This window comes from Pelmatolapia mariae, linkage group LG12 (genome assembly GCF_036321145.2).
Source record: "Pelmatolapia mariae isolate MD_Pm_ZW linkage group LG12, Pm_UMD_F_2, whole genome shotgun sequence".
NCBI lineage: Eukaryota > Metazoa > Chordata > Actinopteri > Cichliformes > Cichlidae > Pelmatolapia > Pelmatolapia mariae.
Window position 1 is genome coordinate 27,598,703 of NC_086237.1, and position 20,061 is coordinate 27,618,763.

The window sequence follows — 20,061 nt, forward strand, 5'->3', positions numbered from 1 at the left end:
AGAAGAAGGACAGAGGTATTGATGAAGAATGACAGAGTGTGTACTTTCAAATTCAAAGATCAGAGCAGATCCCCTCTTTCCCCTCTGAGATGCAGAGCCCGATGGCCCTGTTCTGCCTACACTAAAGCAGTATTTGCGTTTTGAGTTTGCCATGTGTATAACTCTGGATGTTTTCCCTATAGTGTGCTAAGTAAAATGAAACAAAACAAACCAAAACCAAAAACCCTGCATACAGTCCCCGAGCTAGTTTGGTTACCCGGTAGTTACGCTGAGCTACTGAAGTGCCCCTGAAACTCTGTGATGCTATAGTTGCAGCTTTTAAATATGACTGCAGGTTGTGTTTGTGCAGCATATGTTTGTGTGGGTGTTCTCACTCGTCTTATTTCTGCTCTTCCTCCTCCTGCTTCTCCTCCAGCTTGGATCCGAGGCAGACGGAAGGAGCCCCCCTCCATCGAGGTACGTCTCCACCCAGCCTCCCCGCTGTGCTGATGGTTGGACTCTGGGGGACTGGTTACAAGGGAGGGAAAGAAGCAAAGATGGGAAGGAGAAAGGCTTTGATTTGTTTTATCTTACAGTCTCGAACTGAATCCGGGAACTTTGGGGGACAGGTGTTAAAATAAACAGCAGCTGAAGTGCATTGATGGTGAGGCTGAGAGCAAAATCAGCCTCTGAACAAGGGGCTCACTGACACCATGTCCTAGTTTACTTTCTTTCTCTTTTTTTTCCAGCAGAAGCCTGCATCTTGCCTTTTTGTGTTTTATTTCTGGCAGCCTGTGAGATGGGAATGGTGAAGGAGTGCAGTTTTTCCCCCTTGTGTACCTCTCACTGGGTTTATTGCTCTTTAAATGTGAGAATGCTGGAAATTATTTGGCCTGTGAAATGTAGGTCTATAGGAAATCCCTTGGAAGGCCAATACCCAGGCACTCTTTCTATCTCTCTGTCCACTCTGCCTGCCAGTAGCCAATGCCATCCCCTGCCTCTACTGCCAGAACATTCTCTTCCAATTTTCTGCCTCGCGTCTGCCCAATAGCTGCCATCGACAGCTGGACAGTGTTGATGTGGCCAAGGCTTCACTCCCAGCACATTACCCTACCCCTTGTCACGCTCCCTCTTTTCCCGGTCCAAGCCGACATAAATTGATTGGATTAAATCCTGTCATTAACAGGCTGGAAAAGCAGCTCAGTATGTTTGTCTCCCTCCCCAAAGCAGGGCTTTTTGGCCACAGCTCTCCCCTCTCTTTTCCAGTCCTTCATTTCAGCCAGCACACAACAGCATTATGCCCATTCCTCCCTTCCTTTCTGGCTCCTTGAGCTAGGGCGAGGCTAACATCACTGGACACTAACAGCGGCTCAAGTGGGTAACTATTCCACCAGTGGACTGTGACCAGTTTATAACTGTTTCCATGGAGTGGTTTATATTGCGAATGCTTCCTGTCATGTTAGCTTACCGATGTGTTCCAAGTACTACATTTTTAACCAGGTTTTATTGGACCAATCCAGGTTAACTGAACACGTTTGTTATTCTTCTGGTGAATGCCCTACTTCATACTGGACACGTGCACACATTTGTTCCTGGAAGCTTCCCAGTGCAGCTTAATTTCTCCTTTAACTTTGACTGGTGAGCAGCTGATGCTCTAAGACGAAACAGAGATAGTCGATTAAGGAGTGGAAATTATCACCGCTTGAGTTTTGCAGGAGAGTTTGGAGTTTCCAGCAAGTAGGACATACTCAGATTTTCCAATCTTCACGAAACTGCCAGCTCAAGATTTCCAACACCACAATCAGATAATGTCCAGCTGGGTGGGTGATGCAAATGGATAGAGTGTCAGAGATGTTGCTTGCCCTCGTGATCTCAGGAGCTCATTGTAACTTATTGTTAAGAGGTTCCAAAGAGTGCAGTGTTATACATTCACAAAGCAGAAGTGGTCTATTTTTAATCTTCTCTTTCTCTGTTGAGTTTCACTGAGCTGAAACCTGCAGAAAACACTGCTAGTCAGCTAGTCCTGAAAATGTGACTGAAGTTAATCTATTTCCTTTGTTAAAGCCAGCTTTCTTCTGATTGGTTGCTGCTTGCAAACAAGTAAACGTTAAAAGTGTTTGGGGCTGTTTACCTAAACTCACTGCATCCAGGATACCCGCTCTCACTGACAATCATAGAGAGCCGAGAATAAAAAAAAAAAACCCTGTAAGAGACATAAGTGCAGTCTGAAGTCTGAGCTTGACCCCCAGACTTCAGACTGCTTATCCATATACAAAACCTGGAGCCTCAGCCTCTCTGAAAGCATAATAGGGTAAATTATTATATAATAAATGAATAAGCTTATGACATTTATCTGAGTCCCGGTCAGGGGAATCATTGCTTCTAATTATTATTGTTATAGTCTATATCTAGAAACCACTGATACAAGTATTATTTGAATTATTATTATTAGTCAGAAATATCCTCATGGGATTTCCATTATTCTGTGACATTTAAAATGGTGTTCAGCTGCATTGTGTGCAGTATTGAAAACGTCTTAGAATTTGGCGATGGCTGCAGAAACCCTGAGTATCCACGTATGTTTGTGCATTTTATAGGAGCTGCTGAAGAACGAGTCCAGCAGGGAGCAGATAAAAACAAAAGCCAAGGAGGTGGAGGAGAAAGATCGGGCTCTGCTGGCTAAAGAGTACAAGGAGGGTCTGGTGGCGACTCCTGCGAGTACTGTGGCCAAGGGCCATGCAGCTGCCACCAGCTTCGGCAAGCAAGAATTCAACGAGGAACCAACCAGCACTGCAAACACGTTCCAGCCTGGCTCCTGGATGCCCACTTCCAAGAAAGACTAATCCAATCAACAAAAGGGGCCCCACAATAAAATTACTTGAGATTTAATATTGGAAATTCCTTAGAGTATAATGTAGTCAACGTCCCCATAAATTTTGGGTGTTTGCGTTACCAGACTGCATTACGGGGGTTCTTCTTTTCTTGCTGCTTGTGTCTGTATTATATATATATACACATGAGAGTATCCATCACTTATCTTGAAGCTGAATTAAACTAAGTTCATGCTGGTTGTTACCGTAACACTGGTGAAAGACTGAATGATAAAAAAGAAAACAAAATGAATAAATTGCACTGAGTACGACTACAAACATCTTTCAGGGAAAGTGAAATAAGTATAATTTATTAAATGTGGTTACATTAAATGAACTGTTAATGTCTCTTTGCTACAGAATATTGATTTGAAGATCACAAATAATAATAATAATGTTGCAGTTTATGGATTTAAAGACATTGTTCTCTCATTTATGTTGACAGTATATGTTGGGCAGACACGGTTCTGTGTAAAGTCTTGAGCTACTCCTGATTTCTTTATTTTGCTAGGAAACTGGGAAATAGATGCAGCAATTTATCTGAAATGTGCAAACCTATAAAAATACAGTAAACTAGGCAAAAAAGTCAATATTTGGTATCCTTGCCTTTATTCTTTAGAACAGCCTGAACTCTTTTAGGCAGGTTTTCCTTGTAATTTAAAGCTCTTCTTTGGATGTTGGCTGCTTTTTGTTCTGTTTTCTGTCCCGATGATCCCACCCTGCTTCAGTAATATTGAGGTTCGGACTCTGGGGAGACCAATCCATGACTGATAGTGTTCCATTGTGTGTTTTTTCTATCCACGTTTATTTTTACTGGATTTGAAATGCATTTGGGATGATTTTCATGCTGAACAACGGAGGATCATAATCTGATGTTCGTAATTCCATCAGTTTTATCAAGACCTCCAACATCACTGGTTGAAACGCAGCTCCAAACCATGACAGAGCCTGTGCTGTGTTTTGCAGATGGCTGTAGATGTTCACTGTTGTATCTCTCTCCTGACCTCCTCCGTACAATGCTCATGACGATTTAACCCAAAAATGTCAAATTTGCATTCATCACTGAATTTTCAGTCTAGTTCTTGTAGAATAACTCAGCCTTTTCTTCCTGTTTCTCTTTAAGCATAGATTCCTCACAGCCACCCTTCCACTGAGACCATTTATGATGAGACTTTTGCATCTGTGTCAGATCTTTGCTGCATTTTTTCCCCCATTTCTTAAGGACATAACTTTCAGATACCGTTCATCTTCGATAGATAGTTTTGTTTAAGGCTGTCACTTCTTCTTTTGTCCAGATTCTTTAAGGGCAAACTGCTCAGCATGCCAAAATATTCCTATTTGTCACCCTGTTGTTGCAAAAATACTATTTTACACCTCTCCAAACTGTGTTGTCTTGGGCAGTTTTCATAGATTCTACTACAGAAATGGTAATTATGTATTTTTGTGACAGGCTGCTAGTAATAAAGTGCCTAGAGGTACAATTTGAAATTGTTTTTTTTCTTTGTTATGTGTAGACACAACAGTGGTTCATCCCTAAAGTCATAGGAGTCTTTTTAATGCTTGAATGATTCATTGTAAAGTTAGTGGTCAGTGGCTTACCAAATTTTTAAAAATCCTCTGAAATGGTCAGATATATTTTTGCTCTTTTTATTGGATACTAAGTAGAGATGGACAGGAAATTGGGGAGAGAGGGGAAGACGAGATTTTTGCACTGTACTGTACTAGTTAAAAGAGCAGTAAGGTCTAACGTTAGCTTAAAACAGTCTTCCTTCTCATGTCTGTCATTCTAAACGCAGTCATGAGACATCAGTTCTCTGAACGCAGGGAAGTAAAACTAAGAAACAGAAAACAGTTACACTAAACTGCTTTGACTGCCTCTTTATAGGCTCACGAGTACTCAAGAAAGCCAGTCGCCACCCATAAAAATACCAACCCCTGTGGACTTTTGAATGTTTTATTTTACAACACTGAATCAAAGTGAAGGTAATCCACTTTCTACTTATAAACAAAAATAAAAAATGTCTAATAAAATGAGCAAAGGTCTGCATCCAAATTAAAAGCATACAGTACATGAAACACAAGTTGTTTGTATAATATGTAATCCTGGTTTACTATTTTTAAATTGATATTTAATAAAGGCACACCTGTTAAATATTACTTTTCACCTTCCTGTACCGCAGATCATGCTGATTTGTTTGATGCTTTTATATTTTAGAACTCCATAATCAACAATAAGACCTTGCACATACAGGAGTATTACCCTTAAATGCACTTGCTGTCACCTTACTGAACATTGCGAGCCTACTTTTTTGAATTTGTGGTAGTGTATTTTATTACCAGCCCTCTGATTCAGTGTTTATGGGTAAATAAGTACACAGCACAATATTAAATCCAAAGAAAGGAAGCTTTCTTACCAACCATGAAAATTTTATTGATCATAAAGTAATCATTTGGATAGCTTGCAAGTTATCAAGCTTAAAAAGTTCCATTATTCTCATTATGTCATCATTTCAGCAAAACGGGGATGCCAACAATGGAATGCAAGGTGTTGCAACAGCTGCACGATATAACAGCAGGTCACTGTATAAAAACGTTATACAGATGACTACTGTGCTGTTGCTGACCAAAGTCCCACTGGGACAAGCTTCCTCAGGGCAGTACTGTCCATCAGCACTGTTAAGTCTGTGGGGCCAGCGTCCCTCCTCCTACCCTGGACATGAGGCATAGTGGCCCTGTGCTGATAGTAGGGCTGGGACAAGGAAGGGCACCGTGTCATTATTTAGAAAAGGAGGCCTGCGAGCGTGATGGTTTGCTCGTCCTTTGCAATGCCCCTATCCTAGCCCTCGCCGGCTCAGTCTTTCTTGGTCCTCTTGGCCTTGGCTATGTTTTCCTGACGTTTCTGCTTCTTCTTCTGTTCGCGGTCACGTGCCTCGATCATCTTGGCCAGCTTCCAGGACAGCAGAGCGCTGGCAATGAAGAGAGGGGTGAGAGCCAGTATGATAGTTGTGAGAAAACCATAGGGGTCTTTGGCAGCCCACTCCACCACATACTCTGCCCATGCTTGCACGTCGATCATCCTGTTCAGGAACGATGAGGCTCAGACCTGAGAAAGATGGCCACGAGAGAAAGCTGTGAATATCTGCGATATGTCATACTCAAAACATATATGTGTATATTCAAATATTACAAAAGGGGGAGTATTCTTTATGGACAACTTTCAGAATGCACTTAAAGGAAAGTTAAATATAAAATTGTTTATAGGTTATAGTCTTAGTTGCTCTTTTATATCATCATATATCTTTGGTTTGTAAACTGTTGGTTCACCAAAAAGCAACTTGGCAGCATTACAATGAACTCTCAAATCAACACAGATATCATTTCATTTTTCTGAAAGGTTGTTAATACCAGTTGTTGTATTAACTAGTAAATACACTGATCAGGGATACCATTATGACCACTAGCAGTGACGTGAATAAAACTGATTACATCTTCATCATGGCACCTGTTGTTGGTCGGGATATATTAGGGAATAAATAAACATCGTCTCCTCATGGTTGATGTGTTAGTAGCAGGAAAAATGGGCGAATGTTAGGATTTGAGCGAGTTCTTTTTCCAAGGGCCAAACTGTGACAGCTAGACGACTGGGTCAGTTCATCTCCCAAACTGCAGCTCTTGTGGGGTGTTCCTGGTCTGCATTGGTCAGTATCTATCAAAAGTGGTCCAAGGAAGGAACAGTGGTGAACCAGTGGTCGGGAATGTTCTGCTGGGAAACATTGGGTGGATGTTACTTTGCCACATACCACCTACCTAAGCATTGTTGCAGACCATGCACACTATTTCATGGTAATGTTATTCTCTGACAGCTGTGGCCTCTTCCAGCAGGATAATGTGCAGTGCCACAAAGCAAAAATGCTGCTTGAAAAATGCAATGAGGAGCACACCAACGAGTTTGAGGTGTTGACTTGGCCTGTGGATTCTCCAGATCTTAGTCCAATCGACCATCTGTTGGATGTGCTGGACAAGCAAGTCCAATCCATGCCCCACCTCGCAATTTACGGGACCTAAAAGATCTGTTGCTAACATCTTAATGTCAGATACCACAGCACAGGAGTCTCAACAGGTCAGGACTGTTTTGGCAACAAAAGGGTGCTCAACACAACATTAGGTGGTAATAATGTTATGTCTGATCAGTGTATATCACCTAACAATGTGTGGTACTTTTTAAAATTGTAGCAAGAAAAAAAATCTAGAACTGAATAAATGGAGAGAAACCTGGGAGGTGTTCAAGCAGCAACTGCATTATAACACAAAAACATGTCTCACTCTCCTGTCATATACCAAACACAACCTCCCAGCATCCACCTGCAGGCTCCCAGAGGATGTGCACACACCACACATATTTGCAGGGAGTGATAAGCCCACACACTTAACTATTGAGGTTGTTAACTATTAATTAACTGTTATTTATTGTCGTGATTTAGGCTGAGGTTTGGTTTTTTTTCATGCAACAGTTGCCTGATCCAGGATGATTTTTCTCCTGTGGGAGATAAAGTCATCTTAATGTCTTGAGAAAAACAGTTTCTCAAAATTTAGGGCTCTATTCAAGGCAAACTTGGTTCTTATCGGATACGACAGCAAGACATTAATGAGTTAAGTAAAGACATTTAAACAGAAATAAAGAGATCCAATGCTGGTGAGACAAATGCAAGTTCTAGAATTAAATATTTCTAACACACTGATAAGGAGGAAAGTCTAATTCTGTTACTTTAGCGATCCTAAGCTTGATATCAGATCAAACTGGAACCATACAGTCTCATGTAGTGCTGATCCTCACAAGCACGTCCGATCTTGGTGGAAGAACACCTCACTTACACATTTGTTTAACATAATATTGCCAAAACATCTGAAAGATCCATCTGGACACTGTTGAACTGCTGTCCTCGTGCAGATGTTTAAGTACATTTAAAACAAGAACAAACATATAGAAAAAAGCTTTTACCCAAAAGCTACAACAGCACTAAACACTGCTGAAACCGAACCTTGCAGTGAATACAAGATAATTGTTTTGCATGTGTGATATGATGTGTGTTTTACCTTCTTTTTTATGATTACTTTTAGAAATTTCTGTGTGTATTTATAGACTTTTTATAAATAATTACAATGGGAATACTTTCAAGCCTTCTTTTTTCAGACCTTTGCACTGCACCCGATTTCGTTGTACATGTGCAATGACAACATTATTATTAGTTTAACTGCGGTCCTTTTACCCAAACACAGTCACTAACTTTGTCAAAATGCCATGAATAAGATGACAACAGACGGACTTTGTCAAACAAGACAACAGAGGCGCACTTCTTTCACTGACACGGACCAGCTGGGCTGTAGTTAGCCCCAAACGATCATGCAGAGCAAGGAAGTATAGCCAAGCCTTTTTTTTATGTTTGATTACAGTTACAAACGTCAAATGGACTTAGATGATCTGTTAGATAACTGAAGTTATCCCCAAAGACTTCAGTTCCCACAGTTTTCGTGTATCGTTCGTCCCTATGACAGTGAAAACGATTTAGGGCGCCATTCAACAGGAGTCATTTGTGAAGCGCTCCGACCAGCGGCACACAAGCAGCTAATGACCAACGGCTAACTAACTAGCTAACTAACTAACCACAGTCTCTAGCTACAACCTTAAGACATCAAGTTATGCGAGCGATTTTAATGTGTATGCATATAGGAACAGATATGCATTTCTTAGACGCGGATGAAAGATTTAGTTTCATTTCTACTGCCGCTAGCTAACCCACCCGTGCATTAAGGCCTGACTTTTCGATACAAGAGCACTTACTCTCGGTTAAACAGTAAAACAACCGTCTAAGTGAACGCAACAAACCGCCTAATTTATGTTTTCAAAACAGTTAGTCCTGATAAAACTCCGAGTGGCATAAAATACACCAACTTACCGAAATGAACGGAGATTTGTGTTTGTATCCGCGATAAACTACCAGCTCCTCCTTGTTCCGGGAAGTGGAACTGGTGTGGCAATGAGGCATTCAGGTCATATCGGCAAAATGTAAAAACAAGAAAAAAACATGGGTTTTTGTTTGTCTTCATGAATTATTCTAAATATGTAACACTTGCACTAATATTAGATGCCAAATATAAATAAATATCTAAATATGGATAAGATAAATACCCTTCTTTGTTGCGTTTGCAAACGGTCAATACCAAAAATGCACGGGTATAACTTATGTAGAACAAGCCAAATCGTTCAAATATAATTCAGTACGTAATTGTAATTCCAGCTTAATATGTCTTTTTTAATCTTTACTTAAAAGGGTATGAAATTGTCTGAAATTTGTAATTTTTTCTGTTTCCCCGCTAGAAGTTTTCGAAATTACACTTTAATCAGTATTATTTGAATGCACCATGAGTTCTCGCTTGTGGTTGGATATGACGAGATTCCTTGGTTATTGGGATATGTAGTCCTCTGTACCATCAAGCTATAGGAACGACTCTAAAATCTAAATATATTTAATACATTTATTTGCCAGTTGCTCTCAAGAAAATTAAGGAACATTTACTTTAGATTACCTTATTTATACTCTAGTTGGAGGTTGCCTGTTATGTCCATCAGTATCAAATTGCTCAAAAGAAACACAGAAACGCAGTAGACTATGCAATAAATACATGTATATATATATATATATATATATATATATATATATATATATATATATATATATATATATATATATATATATATACATATATATATATATATATATATATATATATATATATATATATATATATATATATATATATATATATAAAGCTGAAATGTCTGATTGTGTGTGGAGCTGTTCTATCTGGAGAATAAAGCAAATGATAACTGTGTTAAAATAAAATAAAATAAAAAGGCTTCATTGGCCCTCTGAGAAAGATGACTAACATAACAAAGGAGGACCTGCTGGCTTTGTGAACTTCCTGTGGGGAAGTATTGAAACCAAATCAGGTTAGGCCACATCTGCTCCGTCCATACGGCATGGATCACTTTCAGAGCAGTTCAAAGGCCAGCCTTTTAGACTTACTCACAGAGCAAGGAGAGGGGCAGCTGGGAACACATGCGGCAGGCAGACACATTGCAAACACACATTCTGGTATACCAGTGTAGTTTTGAGCCAACTTTTATAGACATTTTAGAAAAACATACCCCAACCTGGCAGCTTTTCTTTGTTACTTGCTTATAACAATTAACTTCTGTAGTGGCTCACCATACAGGAAAAACCAGGGGGCAACAGCAGCCACACCCTAACCCCTGATGAGTATTCTACCCCTATAAAATTGGGGGGCCCCTTTCATGACACACAGACATGGAACTAGCATTATCAACAGACAGGGTGGGGGCCAGTAAAAATGAGTGTACCACAGTTTGTGGTTAACTGGCTCCACTAACCCATGTGTCATAAGTGTTTCAAGAAAGAAACACACTAGGTCTGGCTCTCCTATGAGAATTTTCTAGCATTTCTTTTCCTTTTTTTTTTTTTTTTTGGCAGAATGATAGACTGAAATACAGGAAAGAGTAAAAAGAAGAAAACGTGATGGGCTATGAAACCACAAAAGCCTAAAAGTTATACCTATAGCTATCTAGAACTACAGTTGTGACCAGTGCTGTCTTGGTAATGTGAGGCTTTCAATGACTTCTTTGGACTGTACTTTTTTCCCAGGGTGGAATAAAAACAAGAACTGAGTGCATAAGTTTGAAATTATTTAGAATTGTTTCTAATCCACACAGGGCCAAACCCCCTAATGGATTAATGCCATTAACATTTTGTGAAATGCCCCTCAATACCTTCCACAGATGTTTCTGGTAGCTGTCAACAAGCTTCTGGTATAATTCCTTATGGATATCTGACAACTCTTCTTGGAAGAATTTGTAGAGGCCATTCCAGAGTTTGATTTATCTACTCCAAAACCAGTTTTGATTTGTTTGGGATCATTGTCCTGTTGGAACACCCAATTCTATGCAAGTTTTAACTGTCCAGCTGTTGATTTGAGGTGAATTTCAAGAATTTGGAAGTAGCACTCCTTAACTACTCTACTCCACTTTGTGCAATGTACTAGTGTCACCTTCAGCATCCCCAGAGCATGATGCTACCACCACCATGCTTGGGAGAGTGAATAGGTTTGAAAGCGTCACCTTTACTCTGCCAAACCTACCTTTTGTAATTGTGGCCTAATTGCTCAATCTTTGTTTATTCTGACCATCAAACTTTTCTCTGGAAGCTATCTTGCTTTTTCATGTAGGCAGCTGCAAATTTCAGTCAAGCTTGAAGGTATAGATTTTGGAACAGGGAGTTCTTTCTTTGTCAGTGCATTCGTGGTCTATAGTGATGTAAAACTGGCTTCACTTTGGGCAGTGATGCTGGTATTCCAGCAGTTTCCAGTTCATGGCAGGCTTGAGCCTCGGATGGTTCCTGGGTTGTTTCTGAACATTCTAACAAATTTCCTGCCTTCTGAGGGTGGCGGTTTGGGTCTTTCCAGTCCTTGACAAAGTGTTGACATGTCTGAATGATTTGTGTTTATGTACAGTTGTTGGAATTGATGATCTTGGATCATCATTGGATCATCTGCAGTTGTTTAGAAATTCCCCTATGAGACCTTCCCAACTTGTTTAAATTAGATCTTCACTGAGGACCTTGGACTTTCCTATAGTTTTGAGTACTGCTGTGTCAAACAAATCCTTTTGATGCAGACAAAGAAACTACCAGTTGTAGACAATCATGATCACTAATGAGAAGTCAATAGGGCTTGGAATCGTCAAGTTAAAAGACTCTGTAGAACCTTCAGAACCACTTATTAAAATATTGATGTGAGTGTATGAATATATTTGAACCTGTATGTTTACTTTGACCCTGTGTGGATTAGAGAAAACCCAAAACAAATTGAAACTTGAGCAAACAATTTTTGTCGTTTTGAAGTCTTCAAAGATTCATGCAGTGCAATCATTCCACCCTGGAAAAAAGAACAGTTCAAAGAAATTGTTAAAAGCCCCAAATTACCACTACATCGGTGCCCAGGATAAAACTTCTACTTTGAACTATAACTCTAAAAAACACTACATTGATAGCATCAATGACCCGTATACCTGGTAGCATCTTAAGTTACCTCAGCCAAAATTTTGGACTTATTTTCTCAGACTTTATGTATCCAAGCAACATGCAGTACCAATTATACTGATCTCCAAGTAAAAAATCAATAGAGTCGCCCCTTAAAATAAATAATATAGGCAAAAAGCTTGTCTTTCATGAGTGCATATGATTACTTGTCAATTGGCTGCACCATATAAAAGCTGATGTGACTACAGAGGACAGGCATGTCCACCTTCATATGTTCTTACCCTCTGCGGCCTGACAGCTGAAACCACTTTTGGACTAAAAAGCCGCAAAAACAACGATCAAGTTGTTATTGAAGAAGCTGGAGCCCGGGGTGGTAGCTGAGGCTCCAAAGGAAAAAAAAAAGTCAGTTTTCTTGCCCCCTTTTACCCCTGTGGGAAACTGCGAGGCCGCCCCTGGATTAAGTCCCCGCCTTTAAACTCAAATAAGAAGGAAACTTCAAAGGCCGTCGGCCGCCGGGGCTCCACCCTCGCGCTCCCGAACAGCTTCACAAAGGATTTGCCGACGTTCGGGAATTCCGCCTCCAGTTCCTTTTATAGCGCCACTCGTGCGCTGGCAGCTCTCCAGGATCCCGCCCATCCGGTTACTTTGACAACACAAAGGACTTCACGGAACTCACAAGCTCCGCCCACTTTTCCAAATAAGGGCAGTCTCTCCATGTACGGCAAACAATCGGTGCGAGATTGCCCTTTTCTCTTCCTTATCCCGTTTATATGATCGGAGAGGAACTGCGCTTCAGGTTGGAAGCGGTGCGAACATGGCCGAGCGAGTCCAGCAGCCCCCAGCCAAGAGGCTCTGCTGCCGGCCCGGCTACAACCCGGCGTGCAGGCAGGGGCAGCGGGCTGGAGGTGTCCTGTGTGGCGGCGCGGGGTCCGCTCCGGGAGGGTCGGGAAATGGGAAAACGCACAACCCCGAGTCGTTGCTCGATATCGCGGCTCGCAGAGTCGCGGAGAAGTGGCCGTTCCAGAGGGTGGAGGAGCGGTTCGAAAGGATCCCGGAGCCCGTCCAGCGGAGGATCGTATATTGGTCTTTCCCGAGAAGCGAGAAGGAGATCTGTATGTATTCCTCTTTCAACGCTGGAGGAGAGGAAAGTGGAACTAGCGGGGACAATAATGACGAGACCCAGCTGCCTTTCCTACGGGGTGTCACTCTGTTGGAGGGTGGCTGGGTGGACAACGTATTGCAAGTCGGTGAGTGGACCACAGCGTTAGAGTAACGCAGGAAAACAGCATATAACCAACAAAACACCCAACTAGCACTGTTTGCCTTTTCCATTGGAGCCATGCCAGACTTTTAAAGGGCTCGTGTTTGCCTCCCTTAGTCTCGTCTATTATAAACAATGCAGGGTATTTCCACACCAGTCTACCCTATAGCTGTGTGTGAGAGCAGCCTATTTTCAGACAAGCCCGTAATAGTAGCCCACTTCTTCTTGTTTTTACCCACTGAGCTGCGCGCATTGAATGGCCCACAGCCATCCCAATTGGAAGCTTAGCACTTTGTTCCTATTTTTGTGTCTTTCTAGCTCTCCATGCCCCCACCGATGGGTACGCAGACAAAAGCCCCCTATATCTTTTCACCGCTGGCTAAATAGACGATATTTAGAAAGGGTGGGAGGGACGGTGATTTAAAGCCACAGTGCTTCTGTTTTGTTTGCCAAACACCTTTGTGAGACGGACTGAAGTCTTTCTTTCTGCCTTTCCAATATTCACTTAAAGCCCAAGCTATATGCACGGGGTAATGACAAATATGTTTTTCCCCTTGGCGGCATTATTTTTGGTAAAGCTCGGGGTAATTAGAGGTGCTATAGGCTCAGCAACCCCCTGGCTGGCTGGCTGGCTGGCTGCCTTTGCCAGAGCCACAATATTTCACTGCAATCGTCAGTGCAATAGACTCAGCTGTCAATCCGACTCCCCACCCTTGGAAACGGTTCAGGATTCTAATCCCATTACCCTCCCCAGTTCATCTGAATCTTAATGCATTCTGCAAACAAGATTTTATGCATGATCTTCTTCCTCCTCCCTCCCTCCCTCTCCATCTCTCTCTCTTCCCCCTCCTTGTTCCCTCTTCCTCTCTCACTTCTTGGCTTACTATCCCTCCAAAGAATCTGTGTGGAGATGGCTTCAGCTCTTGTGGGCTCAGAGAATGTGCAGTGCACAATAGTAGCCATGGAGTAGGCAGACAGGAAGGCAGCTCTCCCTCCCTCTCTCTGGCCTGTTTACCAGATTCCCCAGCATTAGTCTCATTTATGGGCTCGGTCATTTGGGGCTTTAGGAAGCAAAGCACTCAGCTTAGGGTTAAATAAAAAGTGCGAGGCGTCAGCGAGGTATATGTAAGCAATGTGTGTGTGTGCTTTGGGAAATACTTAGAAATAGTGACAGGCAGGGTAACGAGGTCATTTACTGTGGCCATGCATGTGCTTCTGTCTGCTTTAAAGAGATGGAAAAGTGTGTCAGAGTGTGTGTGTGGGCTTGATAAACACAGAGGGAAATTGTACATGCATCTCTCTCCCTCTCTGTGTGTGTGTCTGTGTGTCTGAGTCTGCATGGGCTGTCAGTCTCATCCCGCATGCTCACAGAGAGTGGAGAATGACAGGCGAGTACACAGCAGGAGGAGGGCATGTTATGCTGATTGCAATTTTTGCCCCAGAATTTTTTATTTTTTTTAAAGCTTGGGAAGATAAAGCCAAGGAAGAGAAAATGATAAATAAAAGATGCAATCTACTCCAGGGGACAGGCAGCCACTGGAGGATGAGGGCTTAAAAGCAGGGCAGCGTGGGAGGGGGGAGGCTGTCAGCCACATCACACACCACATGTATTGGCCCATCAAACACATACAGTGGGTCTGGCCTGGAAAACAGTGCAGGGTGGCTGTTAGGGCGTGTATGTGTGCGCACACAAGCGTATATGCATGCATGACTTTGTGTGGCTTCTTGTGTGCAAATGTGTGTGCTGTCAGTGGGATGGGATTCAGTGTTGATGATGAAAGACAGTAGAGCAGTAGAATAGATGCAGAGGTTATTGTGTATGGGGGTTGGGGGGGGGGGGGGGGGGGGGGAAGCTAATATACTTGAATGGATCTGCTGTCGCTGTATTCCGCTCCTTCCCCTCCCATCCCGTCCTCCACCTCCCTCTCTCCCAAGTGAGCAGCTATAAAACTCTCCATATTTACTCCCCTAAGGCCAACTACCAGCCCCCAGTCTCCTGTGATTATTTATCTTTTTCTGAAAGACATTAATCACAAGCCTTTTTCCTTTTTTTTGGGTCCCTCCATCTCTTTCCATACATCAGTGCTATGGAGAGAATGGATAGGGGGATGGCGCTTAAGGGGAAGAGCAATAGATCGGGTGATATCAAGAAAAAGAGGGGAAGCCTAGAGGGAAAATGTGGGTGGAAAATGCAAAAGAGGAAAGAAGCATTGAAATGGTGATTGCAAGAGAAGGGAGATGCATGAAAGTAAAGAATGAAGTGCGGAAAAAGGGGGAGAGAGTGAGATGGATGGCTCGCTCTCTCTCCCATGCGGGCTCATCTGTTCCAATGCCAGCCTCTGAGATAAATTTTCATATACGAAATTCAGGCGTTATCTTAGCGGTCCACTGCTCCTCGGTTATAGCAGCGTTATAACAACCCGGCTTCGGTATTTTTGCGCTCCTCACTGATGTTCAGGTCAGCCACCGAGCAGGTGTCGGACCACATACCTAACCTTAACCTCTAAAGGCTTCTGTGTGTAATAATACATGAAAAACTGCAAACGAACAGCATTAAATATGCATCTTGCTTTGGAAAGCAGTCCCCCTAACAGCAGCTGTCTGTCATAAAAAATTACATTGTCATGAGGTGATCACAGAAACATCAGTAAACCTCACCAGTGGTGCCAAATTTTGAATCTTTTTTTAGCTTGTCAATCACACTGTACCGTGTGGCAACTGAGCATCATTTACCGGTATAGAAAACTTCTAGACCAGCCTGTTCTGATCACAGCATCTGTTCTCTGGTCCCCTTGTGTAATTTAGACTCAGCGGCTCATCTTCCTGAAAAGGAAGGCTAGTGTTATTGTGCCCCATCCTCTAATTATAGAATTCTAATCCTATGGCTGTAACATGGCATGACAAAGCATGTTTGCACTTCATTACCCTCCTTCCTGTTTTAGTCCTCCAGCATGGGTCAAGTTCATCCCCGCTGCTGTCATTTATTCAAGACTTGCACCTTTCCCTTGACCTCTCATCCCTGTGTTTCTAAACCCTCCCACCCCCCGTCTGCCTCCAGGGCTTTGTACTAAGAGTTAAAAAGGAAAAACCCCATAACTCTCACCACCGTACACACCGCCACCTTTCTATCCTGTTACCGTAAGCCCCCATGTCCCCGAGGAGTGACATACTGATGCCTGGCATATGTCGCTCTCTGCATCGTCATTAGCATAGTCTACGCGGGACAGCCTGTTTATCCAGCTCCGCTTGTTAGGCTAATTTTTTTTTTCTTCCACATGAAGCTACATGTCATTTTTATCATCCTTACTGCCCCAAATCTGAGTGATGAGGTGGACACTTTGAGGGCGCTTTAAATTAAACTTGAATGAAAGTAGATACGCCATAACCTGTGGACCATTTTGCTGTGTTTTCCATGGTGGTGTTATCGGACTAAATGGCCTGTAATATTTTGCCTTGGCCCTGCCAAAAATATCACAGAGTGTCCATGGCAGTCATGCCTGTGTAAGTGTGAATGTCATCCTCCCCGACTCCACCTCTTCCAGAGATAAACTGTTAGGTGTGTGTGTGTCTGTGGGTATGTTTGCATATATGTGTGTCTTGTCTTTTGCTTCTGCATGCTCATAACTCAGGTTAATTTGTTCACGCTCTGGAGAATCTTAATTAGGTTTCTGCGTCATCTGCTCTCACCAACGCTCCGTTTTCTTCCTTCTTTTAGAAATAAATAAATAAATAAATCATGATGTCAATGAAACAGTGAAATAATAACCAGGCGGGTGGTTCCCTGTTTTTTTGTTTGTTTGTTTTTTTTAAACCTCTTCCTATTTGTCACATGGAGAAAATCATAACACAGACTCTGCTTAAATTGTCTGTGTGGCTCCATTATTGTGCACCATGGGTGTGTTAGTGGAGATGCTGCACAAAAACTTTATTTAACATTCGCCAATATGAGACAACAATACAACATACAGAGAACAGCATTTAAACAAAAGGCTTGGTAAAAACAATGAAGGTTTACACACATTGTTAAGTTATTGCTGGTATGACAAAGCAGTCAGTGCAAAATGCCAAGGAGAAATATTTTACAAAGTTAAAGGAACACAAGCTTGTTTGTGCAAGAACAGACTCATGGATCCACATCTTTTTTTTTTCTTTTTCCCCCTCTGCACTTCTTTTGAGCTAAGGATTCACAAGGCTTTTTCAAAGAGCTTCTTCGGGGCCCACATCGACAAGCATTCAAACATTTTGTTCACAAAGGTGCAGAATTTAAGATGCGCAACGCAAATCTTGCAGGAGCATGTCGTCTGCGAGACGCTATCGGGCTGAGCGTTAAGGCTGTTTTTGTTGGGCGAGGGCTTATTCTTTTTGTTTGTGTGTGGGCTGTTTCTTTTCATGTGGGTGGATCTGGTTTTATTTTCCTGTTAGGTTAGAGAGTTCCTTTATCTTTTTTACAATGCCCGTCGAGAATGAGCCCACATGCCCACCACTGAAGACAGGGAGAGCTAGAGAGAGAGAGAGAGAGACTGAGCATTATTCGAATATTCTGGGAGGCCATGCTGCTGTAAAGAGGCAGAAATTGCGATGCCGGACTTAAAGAAATGCTGTCACAATAGAATTCAGAGGCTTTTCAAAATTATTCCCCGTGAAGGTTTTGTGCTTTCCTATAAAGCAAAAGTTCTTTTAGAGGATTCTGTGAAAGTCAGGGTTATCAGATGTCTGTAGATCAAGCTTGAAGGTGATAGCGACGAGGGAGCAGTGATCCAGGATCCGGTGCATCAGGTCTACCCCTAGGCATATGACTAACCCTGGGCTTGTATCGTCATGGAAACATGCCTGAGCCTAGAGCTAGTGTAAACATCTGGCTGTCCAAGAGGGAGCGAGAGGGGCAGCAACTGCGTCCATGTGAAGAGAAGTGGAGTCTTTAAAGAGAGCGCTCTCTCTCTCCGTCTGGCTTTGTGTATCTGAGCCTGGGAGAAGGAGATTCCAGGGCCTTGTCTCATTATGTTGGCCGAATGGAAAGAAGATAGGATACCTTTCAGCTGTCGTGTAATGGAAACACGTTAGCTTAGTACCTCCGCGTGTGAGTGTGTGCACATGCAAATGCGGCTTTGCAGTCGTTTGGTTAGTGACAACAGATTGTGTTTTGTGTTTATCTTTTGATCTCGCTATTGTTTATTTCATAATATTACTTGATGAGAGTTAATGCCTAGATTGGCAAAGCATCCAGGAAAATTACTTTTTTTTTGTACGTTTCCAGCTGAGCAGAATATTTTCCATCTAAAGCAAAAGTTGCGTAAGCGTCACAGTAAATCCAAAATGTGTTTGCATGATAATTACTTTAATTCTGCAATAATAAGTTTCAGCTCGATCTCAGTTTCCGCTTTCTATCGCTTGAAAGCAATGTGGGTGGCCTCCTTAAGGATATACCCTATAAAGAAACAATGCCATGCTGCAGCCGCTAAGTGATAGATGACCACTGGTTCCTCTGCTAGCTGTGCCTCGATCCCATCATGTCAGAATTTTCCAGAAGGTCCCTAATGCTTGTCACAGCCTTAGCTCCAAACTCTAACCAACCCCGTTCCCAGATGTGCCTTTAGATAGATTTTTCCCACCACAGACCATAACTTCCTGTAGCCAGCCATGTTCCATCTCCTAAACGTGGCTTTAACTGTCCCCTGCCCCTCCCATTTCCAATGCCTATACCTGTAGACAGTCCTGTCATTTCAAGCTCGGACTAATGTCTGTGTGCCCTGTTTCCAGTCCTTCTACCTGACTGGAGCCAGCCTCTGTCTCACTCTCAGTCCCAGACATAGCCGTTTCCTCCCTACCCCTCTTAAATCAACGTTCCCAGTTCCAACCATAGCTGCACTGTATCTGCCACACTGCCAGACCTATCGCAAGTAGCCCAAAGACCTCTTTTCAAAATGACCCTGCACACTAATAGAAGCATATATTCAGAGATGCTCAGCGTTTAAGATCAGCGTGTGTTGGTGCTTGTTAAAATAAACCAGCTAAAGTAATAAAGTTCCAGCATGAGCTCTGTAACGTCTGCCCCAGTCCCTGTTCCAGCTTGACTTGTCTCCTGTCCCAGACTGTGGCTGCTGGGTGTGCGTCAGCACAGCTCCTCGGCTGGCTGACTCTGTCTAGGAATCCAGTCCTTCCTCCACACAGCTCCTGCCCCTCTCTTCTCTGTCAGCAGAGGGAATGAAGCACAGGGAGCAGGCGATAGAAAGGGTACTAAATCCACAATGACAAGGCCCTATTAAAAGACGTTTTTTCTATTTCATTTAATGACTTTTATTACCAGCCGCCCCTCTCGCTTCGATTTGGCAATAATAACAACAGGGGAATGCAGCACTCAGCGTTATCCTATCTGATTCTCCCTTTCACTTTTTTTTTCTTTTTAATGAATTCCACTTTGCACCAATGTGCTGCTGAAATAAGCACAAAAGCAGTCCAAGTCTGTGCTTACTGCAGTGGAGAGCTAAATGTGTATATATTTATTGTGGATGGATGCCTGTCTTTGTGCCTTGCATGCATGCATGTACATCTGTATTAAAGACTTTGCACACGTCTTCACTGTTACCACAATCCAAAGCTTCTCCATGTGGTTTGGTCAACAGCTGTTGTCACCTCAGAAGCCAAACGTTTTGGGGTTTTTGTGTGTGTCTGTGTGCGTACATAATCATTGTGTGCTTTGCTCAGAAAGTAGAAAGCTACCTGCCGTGGTCCAATATTAAGAACAATTACTTTGGTCTATCCTAAAGAAATACACAGCATAATAATAATAACACAACTTTCCCTTGTAGTGAGTGTATAATTCTTGTATCATGTTCGTCTA

General features: G+C 42.5%; 3 protein-coding genes across 3 annotated transcripts in view; 2 read left to right on the plus strand and 1 right to left on the minus strand.

Annotated features, from left to right (window-relative positions):
- Positions 1-4,330, plus strand: part of ndufaf2 (NADH:ubiquinone oxidoreductase complex assembly factor 2) — a 13,909-nt gene extending 9,579 nt beyond the window's left edge. The window contains exons 3-4 of the mRNA XM_063489047.1: positions 416-456; positions 2,577-4,330. Of these exons, the coding sequence (XP_063345117.1) occupies positions 416-456; positions 2,577-2,822 (287 nt within the window). The 3' untranslated portion in view covers positions 2,823-4,330. The remainder of the gene's footprint in view (positions 1-415; positions 457-2,576) is intronic.
- Positions 4,042-8,898, minus strand: smim15 (small integral membrane protein 15). Its single transcript, XM_063489048.1, has 2 exons — positions 8,804-8,898; positions 4,042-5,952 (listed from the first exon to the last, which is right to left on the minus strand). The coding sequence occupies exon 2, from the start codon at positions 5,923-5,925 to the stop codon at positions 5,701-5,703; it is 225 nt and encodes a 74-aa protein (XP_063345118.1). The 5' UTR covers positions 5,926-5,952; positions 8,804-8,898; the 3' UTR covers positions 4,042-5,700.
- A 3,767-nt stretch (positions 8,899-12,665) lies between these two features.
- The window catches only part of LOC134638426 (zinc finger SWIM domain-containing protein 6), a 48,512-nt gene continuing 41,116 nt past the window's right edge, over positions 12,666-20,061 (plus strand). Inside the window, exon 1 of the mRNA XM_063489041.1 lies at positions 12,666-13,209. Coding sequence (XP_063345111.1) covers positions 12,777-13,209 — 433 coding nt within the window. The 5' untranslated portion in view covers positions 12,666-12,776. The remainder of the gene's footprint in view (positions 13,210-20,061) is intronic.